The following is a 14,237-nucleotide window of genomic DNA, read 5'->3' on the forward strand; positions in this document are numbered from 1 at the left end:
TTATGAAGGAGAATAACAACCCTTTTTATTGGCAACAATAGGCTTTAATTCTGTAAATTAGCAAGACAATTTGATACAGATACATTTGGCTAAGTTTTATAACACTGAACAATGTTGTAATCTCTCATTCAACTTTAAAATTATAAGGAAGCTATAACAAAAAATACCAAAGCTCTTGCTTAAGACTTTCCACTTTAAAAAAAAACAAACAAAACCAAACAAAAAACAAACTTAGAAAACAGCTGAGTTAATGCAAGGACAAGCAACATGAAGGGATTTTTCCTTCATGTGCTGCAATTGACACATTCAGACCTAACTTAAAAACATAGACAAAACAATGAAAGTGTGCAGATGCTCTGGCCAGCAGTTAGTTTTACACATCCATGATGCAATATTAAATTCTCTCTCTTTAAAAGGCACATTTCTTTGATCATTGCAAAATTCAGCTTTTGTGGTTCATAAATACATGAAAATGAAGAGTAAACCAATTTTACCACACTTGTGCTTTAACAACACAGCTGTATTGGATGACTTCACCCCCCAAAACATACATAGTGAAGCTATCAAGGTACAAGGCATAACCTGAAGACTAACAAGTGGGAGATGACAGTCTAACAATGAATAATTCAAGTTAGCCATTAATCCTAAGAATATGTTCTGTGCTGAAGTTATTATTGCTGATGCAGGTAAGATGAAAGTTTAAAAATATTTTTTTTTATTGGTGGTGTACATCAGAGTTGAAACCACAAGTTATTCCCAGACAACACTTAGTATATAAACCACTTTTAGATTACCTCTCTAAATTCATAAACAATATAACTAGCAAAATTTGTCATGACATTGGTATGCAAGCTTTAGTTCTGAAACTGACAAACCTGGCATCTACAAATCCAATTCAATCTAAAAAATCCATAGTGTAAGTACATCATGTTAGTATTGTAGCATTCATTGCTAGTTCAAATCAAACAGGGCTTACAAGGAACTGACACTGTTTCAGTTTTCAAACCGGTCATTTGTGTTCAAGTTCCGTGATTCTCCGTGGCGTAAGAGAAAGAAGTCATCTTTTTTCAAGCCATATCTTTCAAGAGCTTCATTCAATTTAACCGGAGGATCCAAGTAATACTGGAAAAAATTAGAATAATATGAGGGAAAAGATACCACTGCAACATTTTTTGAGGGGGGGAAAAAAAAATTCACTGCTCTAAAAAACGGGGGGAGGAAAAGGTTATTTGTCAAACTAAAATGTTTGGGTTCATTTTAAGTTTTTAAACGATACGAACGCTGATATACAGCTGCAGAGTAACAACTAGTAAGGCTCAACTTGTCAGCCTGAACTCGGTCGTCTTCAATGCAGTAATAGATCCCTTCGGAGGAAGCGCTGCCCGCCAGCAGCTGGCGCTTTCCCTCGCTCTGTAAACCCAAGCTGTCAGCGGTCCTGTCTGAACACTCGGCTCTGTCAGGGCGGCCCCCCTCAAGTTACCGCGGTGTATTTGTTACATTTCAGAAAAGGCATCATCAGCGAGTAATCTCTTTTTTTTGTGCTGCTAAATACACAGTAACATTTGTACCGCGGGCACTAGTAACACAGTTTATTGGAAACACTGAGGACAGGAAACGTTCTATTCAAGCGTCCTATGTTCCCTCCATACTCTGCCAAGGAGGTGCACGATGAGCTGGGAGGGAGGACAGCCGGGACAGAACATTTGACAGATCAGGTGATTACACTATCAGGTGTGAATTAGGAGATAAAGTGGTGCAACTGATGCAAAGACAAAGTTGAAAAACAGCTACCAGACAGTATCAAAGCAAATGTAGACACTTCCTATTTCACTACATTTTTAGTTGCTGTGAAGGTCTCTGGGTAACCTTCTTACTAGATTTGTGGACTTGAGGGGGTAGAGGAGAATAAAAACATTTTAAAAGATCAAAACCTCAGACTAAATCAATTTTTTTCATATCCTTTCTGGTTTTAACTTTGAATCAACTATTAAAAATAGTGCTCATATATTTACTAGATAGACGTAATTAATAAATACTGTATTGACCTACAGGCACGCAGTGCTTACTATCTCCAAGTGATGCACCACTGAGTTTGTTTTTATTACTGCATAATGTAATGCATAATACTGCATGTGTCCTCATCTGTGATGCTCCTCAGCATCTGCGTATCAGAAATCCCCCACATTTGTTTCAATAACTCTGTATTTTCTTAACCATGGAAATATTTGATGTAATTGGTTATGAAAAGCTAATCATTGTTTTGAACAGCAGTACATAGAGCAGTAACTTTTCACTCTATACAAAGTCCACATTTTAAGTTTACATTTACAGATATGTAGGTTAAACTGCACAAGCAAAGCTTCACTAATGACTGTCTAGTCCTTGGAAATCTGAACTCATGTTTAGCGTTGCAATTTACCTCATTTGCTAAAGCAAAGGTCCCCCAATGAATTGCTACAGACTTCTTTGCTTGAACATCAATATGGATTCTTACTGCTTCTTCAGGGTCCACGTGCTGGTATTTCATAAACCACCTACCAAAACAAAGCATGACATTTTTGTGTCACCTAATTCAGTGCAAGATTTCTCCTTTACTTCCATTGCAAAGAACAAAAAGAAACATATGCTCACCTAATCAAAAAAATCGTAAGCATGTACACCTGGACAACATACAGAACACTGAAAATCAGGAAACTAACATACACCAACATATCCATGAAACAGCAGTTCATGTACTGTACTCTCTTTTTGAAAGATTTTTTCTTATCTCTGTTTTCAATAGTATAAGGACATATTACTGGGGCCTTAAGGCATTAAGGCTGAAACTTTAAATCTGTCCCTGAAAAAATTTCATGCTAGCAGGACACACCAAAAAGTGTGTGCTTCGGAGATAGCCCAAGGAAACAGGGAAAACAGAAGAGAGAACTTGACAATTCTTGAAAGATACTGTATTTTTACCATGCTGTTTGGATTCCTATCTTCCTTTCCCAGTCCATACATGCTTTCCTTCCAGCATTACATGAGTGCTATTGTCTAAGTGTTTTCTCCAAAAGGAGCAAAGTTTGCTCTCCTGAGCAAACAGATCTTTCATACTTGATAACCAAGCCATCTTTGTCTCCAGATGAGTTGCAAAACCAGGGTAAAGACTGAAGCAAGAGAAAAATGCAGCAAATGACATACACTGGAATGGGCTGGATTAAATGATGCTGTTTCAGAAAAAAAAGGCAGAATAATTCCAGATTTTTACTCAACATTTTTAAGGGAAGAAGGACTGCTGATTCATCCTTGCTGTCCTTAAGTCTGAAGAAAAAACTCTCTAAAAACATCACACATACACATACTTTTTAATAAAGTACACCTTTTTAATACAGTATAGTTTTAACTTCTGGGTGTATTTTTTGTCATCAGTATATAATTTCATTTACGTATTTTGCTCAAACTCTGATTTTCCTACCTTGGCTCATAAGCTCCAATGGGGATGGCTGCAAGATCAAAAGGTCCAAACCTTTTACCTATTTGTTCAAAAGCAAAACAATATCCAGTATCTCCTGCAAAGAAAAACCTATTCCAAGGTCCCAAGACAGACCAGCTGCCCCAGAGAACCTTGTTATCATCTGTCACAGTCCTTTTGCACCAGTGTTGGGAAGGGGTGAAGACAAAAGTTACTGCATCATGACCAGGGACACAGTTCTCTTCCCACCAATCCAGTTCAATCACATTCTCACACCCACATCTCTGCATCCACTGCAGGAGCCCCAGAGGCACAAACCAGCGCAGCTCGCTGCCGAAGCGTTCGTTCAGACTTGCCACAGTGTTGTAGTCCAGATGATCGTAGTGGGTGTGGCTGATCAACACCGCATCTATCTTGGGGAGCTGCGCTACTGTGCACGGAGGCCCTCGGAAGCGCTTGGGACCCAACAGCTGAATAGGGGAAGCTCTCTGGCTGAAGACTGGGTCAGTAAGAAATACAAGTTCATCCATTTCCACCATAACTGTGGCATGTCCCAGCCATGTGACTCTCATACCAGCTCCTGTCTTCCCAGCCTCTTCTGGCATTTGAACAAAGTAAGGTTGTAACACTGGAAGTTCTTTATCGAGTTCCTGGCAAAAAAGAACACAGTATGCATGAGAGATTTCAGAATGTACTTGGCCATGGAACAAAAACTGCATACAAGGCACAAATCAATACAGTCAAGATTTGTACTTTGTTTATATTTTTATGCAGAGAACTGCAGCACGCACCAGATGCCTTTTTAATGTCCATTTTCCCAGCTACTTCCTCCTAATTTCATTTTAGGTTTTTGCAACATTTACACTTCTCTGTCAAGAAAGAGAAGAGAGTATCCCATCAGGCAAGGAGACCTGATAGAGTCTGGGGGCATTGCAATGAGAGCACTGCAAGGCATTAACAGCATCCCAGGAAGGGATACCTCCACCTGAAAAAGAATATGCATACACATGCACACACAGAGTGTTACTTAACAAATACTCAAGTTTAGCTTATGCAACTAAATGAGGCATCCTCTTAAGTCCTAACAGGAGTAAGTCACAGCTGAAAGAAAATGCCATGTTCCCCAGTCACACTCCACAAAAGCCCCTTAAGCCTTTATGAGGCCCTCTCTCTCTCCTCATTACATCTAGAAGCAGCACACAGAGGTTAACCTTACCTGGCTAATGTTAGCTATTACAATTATGCCTTCCCATCCTGCCAATAATTTAATGAACATTCATAAAACAAAAGATCATTTTTAATATAAACCTTAAGGTACTTAGATATGCTGCTTCTGGTGTTTTATTGAAGCCTTTAGGGTAATTAAAGTTTAATTTTTACTGAATAAATCACTGTACTGCTCTCCATGTATGTGCAGGATGCAGTCCCATGAATGACTGGAAATCAACCTAAATCCATTCTTCTGTGTAACAAAGTTATGAAAAGGTTCTCCCATCTCCTCTCTTATTCCAGCTTGACTAGTTATGCAGTCCCTACTCGAGCACGACAGGTCAGAGAACCGATCTGGCTGAACATCAATTCAGAGGTGAAAAATATACAGATCTCATTTTGACTGGCTCAAATTTGACTCTATGTGTATCCTCAAGCTGGCACAAAGGAGGCCATGGCTGTACATTACCTACTGAAGCTCACTGCCCAACCACCATTCATTCTCTCATTTTGAACCAGAGTTATGCTCTTCACTGCAGTTTGGTGGAGGTGCTTACGCAGAAATTTTATGTTTAATAAATAAGGAACTTTCCTATTGAAAAAACCAACCAACCAAAGAGTCTTCTCAGAATTCCTGATCATGTCCAGCTTGGCCACAACACAGCTAATGCTCTCCTCCCAAACAATTCTGGTCTGAACTCCTCATGTTGCTTTAGAAGAATTTTCATGTGCTAGGGCAAATTCTAACTCCTGACATTCCTCTCCCTGGTTATCACAAATGTCCCAGCATTTCTGGTTCAAGTCAAGTTCTCCCTGCCATGGTTGCTGCTCTCATTCTCTCAGCCTAGCACAGATTAGCACTATCAGTGAATTTATACAGAGCTGACCACGTGCTCCTTTAAAAGTCCAGCTGATGCTGTGACAGTTTAGGACTAGAGAAGTTGCCTTGCTAAATAAGTCCTGACAGCTTCAGGGAAGTTACTTTCTCCACAATATTTTATTGATTTGGAAAGCATATGTTGGGAAAAACAAAGCATGCACATCTCCATCCCCCTGCAATTCTACTGTAAATAATAAAATATTCATGAAATTGCTTTTTCTGAGAGCTAATGGATAAGACACATCCACTGAAAAAGTTTCATTACTGTCTCCAGCGACAAGAAATAGATAACCTTCTATAAAGCTGAATATAAGCTTAGTACAATACAACCCCTTAGTTCATACAAGAAAAGTAGCAGTCTTAGACTGAGATAAATGGCTGCTTCTCTAAGAAAGAAGCATCATTTTCTTATCTCTATTTCATTCCAAGTACATGGGAACAACAGAAATCTGAACTACAGAAGTGTTATACTGTGACACTTCAATTAAAAAAAAAAGGTGCATAAAACTAACATAATACTCAAAAACAGAAATTAGGACATACTGACAAATTACACATTGTTAAGTCAAAAAATCAGATAACATCAAAGAAATACAACTCAGATGTGGAATTCAATAACTAACTGTCATAATGCAGTTCAGGTCAGTTAGTACATTTTTTATGGAGAATATTCTTTTTGAGTAGATAGTTTTAGAGTTAGACTACAAATTTTCTCAGAACTAAATTTATTAACTAAACTTATTTTTGCTATTTTTGCTGACATTTGGGACAAGTTAGTTATTAAAATCAGTATCATGCAATATTAATAAACAATACTAAATGGATGAGGAACTGGCCAATTGGCAGATGTGAACAATTAGTTAAGTGGGACTCAGATATATTCTACCAAGTGCTGACAGCAGACTGATGTTTCAGCTTTGCTGAACAGTGCTTAAATCGCATCACAGCCAGTTGACTGGGGGCACACAAGAAGCTGGGAGGGACACAGTTGGGAGAGGTGACCTCAACTCATCAGAGAGATATCTCATACCTTACAACATTGCACTCAGCAGTAAAATCTGGGGTGAGAAGGAGGAGGTGGGGGACATTCAGAAAGAATGGCGTTTGTCTTCCCAAGTAGCTGTTACATGGAATGCAGCCCTGCTTTCCTGGGGATGGCTGAACACCTGCCTGCCCATGTGAAAATAAACTTAGTTGGCTTGTGCATGCAGTTTTTGCTTTACCTATTCAACTGTCTTTAGCTCAACCCAGAAGTTATCTGATTTTTGCCCTTTCAATTCCACTGGGATGCAAGCATTGGGGGGTGGAAGTGAGCAGCTGACTGGGACTTGGCTGGCTAAAGCCACAACACATCTGCACTACTAATAAAGGCTTTACAGGGATGTCATTGGGATTGTCACTGCAGTTGATTTAAAGGTAGAACTAATCACTATAAAAGGCATTTGTAAAAGTTACATAGACAGGAAGATTGATAAATAGAGAGGAGCACAGTTCGAACAACTGCCATCCTGACTGATTTAAACAAAATTCCGTGACCAACAGTTCAAGACAAACCAAGAGCACAAAGGCAATGTAACTTGTAGATCTCATACAGAGCTTGTGCTTTCCAGGTTTGTGATACACAGGCCTCTGATCCAAATCAATGATTGCTCAGAAGATGAGATCAGAAATCAGGCATGTTGAACTAATCACAGTACATCACACCAAAATATTATTTCTCAGTGCATGGGATTTGTGTTTGGGCTTTTTTTTTAGTATTTTACAAAAGCACACCAAAATCACCTGTTAAAGCAATGAGCAACACTCAGCTCATAAGATTTCAAACTAAAACACAAGTTCTAGTAGCAGTTTACTTCACAAGAAATACTTAAAACTCACATAACAGGATAAAGCAACATAATGCATAAAATACATATCATATGGAATTTTTATCCTGCTATATTTTGCTCTGTCAGACTAACCAGAGACACATTAAAACCAGAAGAATTATAATAGATTTTTGAAATATGGCAATTATGTCAAATCAGCTACCAAGAGAAGCAAAATGCACTTAATACTGTCTTGTCTTCATTACTGAAGTAATACAAAAATTTCTCCTGCTGTGTCCCTTCCCCCCGCCCTGTTCTTCTTTCCCTCCTAATGCAAAGCAAGAAGAAACACATGACAAGCTTTGGTAAGACCAGCTGATTAGCTTAGGATTTTTGGCGCTTAGTGCATACTAGAATACCACAGGATTTTACAGAAATGAGAACAATCTAAACTGATGATCCAACAACTAATAATTAAAGATCCTTCAACAGCCCCAAACAAAGTTATTAATAAAGCCTGTAATGAAAATACAAGAAGTCCATGCATTCTGGATAATGATATAGGCTCATTATGAAGGCATGATTATAATACATATAGCTTTTCCACAGTGAAGCACAAGCACTTATCCTGGATAATATGCTTGTTTTTACATATGCAAAGCACTTGGTACAGATAAAGTGAACCTGACCAGGATAGCAGGGCATCACCAGCCACACTCAGTGCAGAAACTGAAGTAGGAGTCTGTTCAAAGGACATGCCATCTAGCAGTGATAAATAAAGTATAGAGCCCTGAGTTTGAATTTTAAACAAGCTCAGATGCACTTCACAGGCTGATTTAAGGGTGGAACAAAACTGGGTGGAACAAGCATCAAAATGGCTGAGGACTCCACAAGTACATTTCATTGATCCCTATCTAGGTTTTTCTGTTTCTGATTTACTTCACTGAACTCCTGAATTAAGGCACTTAATTAAAAGATTTATCATGCAAACAGTAAGATTAGCCCAAAATGAATCCCAGCTGGGTCAGAGAGACAGCTTTTCAACTGCTGCCTTGTAGATTTCTTTGTGATCATCCTTTATTGTAGGGGCAAACTGTAAATTAAAGGGGAATGCTGCAGTTCTGCACTCCATCAGTGCTGTATGTTCTGCACTCCATAGTACACCTCAGCATTGCCTTCGAGGGACTTCAGTCACTACCCGGGTTTCTGATTGGCACTGGGAAGATACAAAGACTGTTCCACGCATACCAAGAAGGGCAGAGGTCAAAAGCAACTGAAAACGTCCAGGTGTGAATTTCATGAAAATGTGGCCAGCACGCTGTCTAGAAAGCTGTACACACTGAGGCAACGGTTGTCACCACAAGGAAGACACCAAAATTTTAAAACAGAAGCGATCCCAAGACCAACAAAAGTTTGCTGTGCTTCTAAGTCAGATTTTATTATTATTATTATTCAATACAGCCAAGATTATTTGTCCCTTAAATATCCCCAAACCTCTGACCATCATGCGTTAATGTGTAACATGGCTTTCCTGTCCATAAAACTGATAGAATTCCTTCCTTCAAAGGTAATTCAGGTAAGACAAAATTGAAAGCTCTTTACTAAATACTGGCTGTGAGATCTGTAAGTTGTGCATACCCTCCTGAATGCTTAAAAGCATTATTAACGCCTGCTTGTTAACAAATGCTGTCCTCGGTTGTGCACCCTTCAGCACAGCTTTTCTGAAGTACAGTCAACACATCAGAAGTACACTGAGAAGTAATTCTGTCAAAACTTAGTCATCTTCATTCTTCCTGTGACCATAAACATAACCCATGACTTTCCAGTATCCATTACTCTTCATGGAAAAGAAGCTTCACCTGTCTCCTTCTTTACACATAATACCTGACGATAGCATTTCACCAAGAACAAATAACAGTGTTACCCCGTAAACTGGCACTGTACTTTAAGTGTTTCAGTACAAATGTAACTAGATCAGGTTAGTTTTAACATATGCATTTTTTTCTCCTGGTGTACTGAAACAGAAAAAACAGATTTGTAAATATTTTCATAAGTAGGTGACAGAAACCTTCATGAAAAAGATGCAACATATGCATTAAATTGCAGTCTGGAAAAAAAGGGAAAATTTTAAAAATTAGATATGTCATGAAATCAGCTATTTCATGCGAGACAAATTAAGTTAATAGCATGCTTCATAAAACAACAACTGTTAAAAAGGAATGGCTGTAACTGGTTTATGACTGAACTAGGGGGCCATTTTTGTTGTTTTTATAAATATAAACTTAGCTGTATAAATCAAAAGGTGTGGACCTAACGGAGACAAAAATTAAAGAGGTAGAAAGTATTAATCCACCTTTTGAAAAGAATAAAATGATACTAAAATCAGAAAAGTAAGACTTAGAAAAGTCTCCAGAAGATGCCTAATGAGTATTAGTTAGAAACTGTCCTATTTTATTGATTAGAGCAGATGTAAAAGCAGTCTAAATCACAAAAGGAAAACATGGAAGTATTTACCTGCTTTGAGCGTGGCACATTGCTGTTGTCTTTCTCCATGAGGGACCATTTCAAAATGTTTGATAAGGTTGGTGATTTCCACGTTGGCCATGGGTTGACAAATCTTCCATCTTTGCCTCTCTTTGATTTAGTTACATCCTCTTCTAATCTGTAGTCCAGCCTGAAGCTTTTTCTGAAGGTCCTGGAAGAATCACTCCTCCCGGAACCTCGATCTGAATTCTGACGTTTCTTCACTGCTTCTTTAGGGTACTGGTTACATGCAGTTGAAGGCTGCTCTTCATCTGTGTTCTTATCCATAACTTTTTCAGGGGAACTAAATCAAATTTTAAATTAATCAATATTTTCTTGGACTAGCATCAACATTCATAAGACTAAATGTTCTCACGCACATTAGAAACAAGCCTGCCTTTCTTGTTTTATGATCTACTGTATTTTTTTTTATCAACAAAATATGCTTTTAAAGCAGTCACTATTACACAAAAGGCTTCAAAAACATGCTGTGACTAGCAGACATGAGGGCTCTTTGTAGTTCAGGCTGAATTTTACTCCCTGGAATGCACAGCTTCAGATACTAACACTATTATCTACCAACTGCAAAAGTGAGGGGGAAGGGTTCCTTAATTTACATTTTGGAAGAATACTCATTTCTCCTGAAACTTATGACATTTAGTGCCTCATGTAATACGATCCTGCAAGTCCGTCCAAGAGACACTGGAAATATACCATACCTTAGGATTTACCTATATAGTGACTTAGTTTTGTAGTAAAAGCAGCAGTCTTGTGTAGCATTACTAACACTTTACTTATACCAACACACATGCAGGAAACTCAGAACACAAAAGATATTTGGCACTGTTTCCTATTTTGTCTAAAACATAAGTTTATTACAATCAGGGTAAATGTAACTGTTCCAAATATAATTTTGATACACATTTAACTGAACCAACTGGTGAAAGGCCACAGGAAATTGAAATATTTCAAATCAGAGCTGCAATGTTTGCTCTTAATTCCATCATGAAACATAAAAAAAGTGAGAAAATAACTGAGAAAAACTTATTTCTATGAAGTCATGATTCTGGTATATTTCTTAGAAAACTATGAACTCAGTACTCAGAGTCTCTTATTCCAAACTGCACCTAAGTGTTGCAGAGTTTACGAATATAATCTTATTATATCCAAGGTAGAAAAACCAAATACCCTGCCAAAGCAATTCAATTGAAGCTCAATGCTTCCATTTCTGTATTTACTTTTGACTGAAATGTTGAAAGTAAATACACTGTTCTGTCAGCTTTAAAAAAAGTTACTGTTTTAGTGAGTGCACAACTTTCTGGCATTTACAGACTCTATCTGATAATAACTAGAAGACAACTAGTAATGAACAGACAGCACTATTTACAGCTTAGGTGCAGGAATAATTTTTAATAACAAATTTTGAAGTTTTCCCTGTGGAAAACTCTCCACCACATGTTTTGGTCTAGCTACTGTTTCACTAATTCAAATACTCAGACTTTGGCTGTACACTCAGAAGCACTGGGCCAATGTAGCCAAGCCAGTCCATGCAAACAACAGTGTCAGAGAACAGAATTAAAGCTCACAATTTTCTTAGAAATCACATAACTCACTGTGCCTCCCATAAGCTCATAATTACAGGGAAAATTAAATATATTGTTCACTGCAACATTTCAGCTAAGATATTACATACATGTGTCAGCAAACTGAACCCAAATGCATTTGCTGATGATGCTCCAATTTCAAATGCAGAGTCCATTTCTGCTATTTCAGCAGCAACTGACGACTAAACACTAAGTATGGTATCAGTTGCAAAGAATACGACAATTGATAAATATTGTGAAATTTTCTTAACAAAATAACCATTATTGTGCCATACAGGAGAGATAAAATACTAACACATCAAAATTCATTTCTAATAAAAAAGCACGAACGGCACTCAGAAGACACGGCTGACAGAACTTTTTTATACCCCGGTCACAATCTTATTTTATGTAATTGCTTTGTACTCCAGTTTCACTGCAGTTTACTGAAACCACTCCACTTACGTATTTCCTATCTAGCACTAGGATACCATATCTGCATCATAATTTAAATTTAACTGTTGATATTTCTAGGCTTTTTTTCTCTATTCCACTAAACATTTACTGGAATCAGCCTTCAATGAAACACTCAACTTGCTCTGTAGCATTTTAAGCAGATGTAAATGGTAACACAAAGAATCAGTGCCACAAAAAGACAGACAGAATACCCAAAAAATGGTATTGGATATTTTAACTGTTACTTTAACTTAATGATTGGGTTTGGGGTTTTTTTTTTTTGCATTCCTCAAAGAGCATTTTCAATGCCAAGTCAGCTTATTAATTTAGCAAAGCACACAGACACAGCATAAAACAGCTACTCTTTCAGAAAGCATCATGAAAACAAATCACAAAAGTTTAATCAGATAGGTACTTAATTCCAGGAAATTCTTCTCTTAACATCTCAGATGTCTGATTTCTTAAATATATATAACTACTGTAATTATTGCTCCTACAAGACATTTTATATTAGAGACTGGGGTGCCTGAAGTTTTATTTTTAAGCTTCTGTTTATCTATTCATTCATCTCTAAAATAGGTGAATTCTACTTTTGCTTAAACCTTCATATAAACCTTTGATCTTATCCTGGAAGTATAAACCTCTAGGGGAAGCAGGGATCAACTATGCCGATTAAACAAAGACAATGCCAAAGCATTTAAGGCACTGCAGGTATCTATCTGTCTGCCAACATATTTTCCACATGATGCACATACATTACTTTCATTAGTATTCCATAAGCAACTGAAAGGATAAAAGAGCTCAGTGCTCACAGAATACTTTAAACCTTTTACATGCATAAGAAAGGGACGCATTTACAAACAACTTAAAGTATTCCTGATGAACTGTAGATTCCTTTGAAGTATCAATCTTGCCAGATCATTTCTGTTTCATTTAAACTGATTAAACATATCCTACAATATTAATGACATAGTTGTCTTATATAGAAGAGGAAGATGATAATTTCTTGAAAGCCAGGAATCATTAGCTTAAAATAAAACTCAACCAATTACTAGTCCAAAGAGATTCTTACACTTTTGCAAAAGAAAGCATCTACAGATAAGGAGATTGGGCAGGTGTATTTTAAATAACAGAAAATACCCAATCACAAATCAGTTGATTTTTCTGCCAGCTTTCCTAAATTCTTCCCACGCAAAAATGATAGTTTGGCACTTGAAAAACTAATTTAAGCACTCAAGTGGCAGAAAAATTATGAGCTATAAAGATATGAAAATCCAACTGGAGTAGAATTGTGTTCACTTAGGAGGGGGCAGAGGGAAAGGATCACATCCCTGGTGAAAATTCATTGTTATGAAAAGTTATACAAGGAATCTTTTTCTACTTTTAAACATAAAGAAAAACTACAATTTTACTTAAAACATTAAACTGCTTTCCTGGCAAATGGAACCATCCTTCAGGATGAGATGAGTTACCTCCAGCAGAGGGCAAGTGGATTGACACTATTTGTAAGAGGGGCTCAGGAGAGAAACAAGGCAACCACCCTCTCTCTCTGTCCTTAGAGGTTCTTTGCTCTTCCAGCTGAATTCAGAAGAGGAAATGGACCAAGACATACAAACTCCTAAAGAAGACCATTGGTCATGAGAAATCCACAAGGCCAGAAAGTGTTCTGGACAGAGGGGAAGAACACCACTGGCTGATGAATAAGACAAAGTCTAACATGAATCAAAATGCAGAGCTCACATAACTGGTTTTCCAACATCAAATACTAAGGCACCCCTAGTAATCCACAAAGGAAGAGAGAAGTTGTAGGTCTGGCAAGACACGGCATGGAAAATCCATGGGATGTCTTACATCCCACTAAACTGGCTTACACCTGTAAACAGGATATAGCCCTTAGGACAACAGGTTTCGGGCAAATGGTTTATTTTAGCATTGCTTACATAACTGAAAACTTGGATATAAATATTTTGGCTGTGAGCCTTCTGTTTATTTAGGAAAATAACAAAAATTTAACTAAACATTTTAATACTCTCTGTTCCGAAAGAAGGTTGGAAAAGTATACAATACCATTACAAGAAACACTCTGTCATTATAATTTTTCTTTTTAAATGGTCTTTTTAAACATAGCAGAGCTTCAAGCCAAATTACTTTAACATAGGCTTAAAATCTATTGTCTTCACCCTTTCCACCCAGTCTCCTCTAACATCTGCTGCTCCATAAATGAAATGGATGTAGTTCCCCCTACTAATCACAGAGCCATGGTACTAAGCATCAAGTCTGCCAAAACAGACTTATCCTTCTTTGCTACACAGAAATGTGGTCCTTAT

General features: G+C 37.6%; 1 protein-coding gene across 3 annotated transcripts in view; it reads right to left on the minus strand.

Moving 5' to 3' along the window:
* NAPEPLD (N-acyl phosphatidylethanolamine phospholipase D) overlaps positions 1-14,237 on the minus strand; it is a 21,555-nt gene continuing 7,318 nt past the window's right edge. For all 3 annotated transcript variants that reach the window (XM_039571234.1, XM_039571235.1, XM_010395654.4), the window contains exons 2-5: positions 9,863-10,175; positions 3,455-4,101; positions 2,420-2,534; positions 1-1,122 (exon numbers count right to left, since the gene is read on the minus strand). In XM_039571234.1, the coding sequence (XP_039427168.1) occupies positions 994-1,122; positions 2,420-2,534; positions 3,455-4,101; positions 9,863-10,175 (1,204 nt within the window). In that variant the 3' untranslated portion in view covers positions 1-993. The remainder of the gene's footprint in view (positions 1,123-2,419; positions 2,535-3,454; positions 4,102-9,862; positions 10,176-14,237) is intronic.

The sequence above is a fragment of the Corvus cornix genome, chromosome 1A (assembly GCF_000738735.6).
Source record: "Corvus cornix cornix isolate S_Up_H32 chromosome 1A, ASM73873v5, whole genome shotgun sequence".
Lineage (NCBI taxonomy): Eukaryota > Metazoa > Chordata > Aves > Passeriformes > Corvidae > Corvus > Corvus cornix.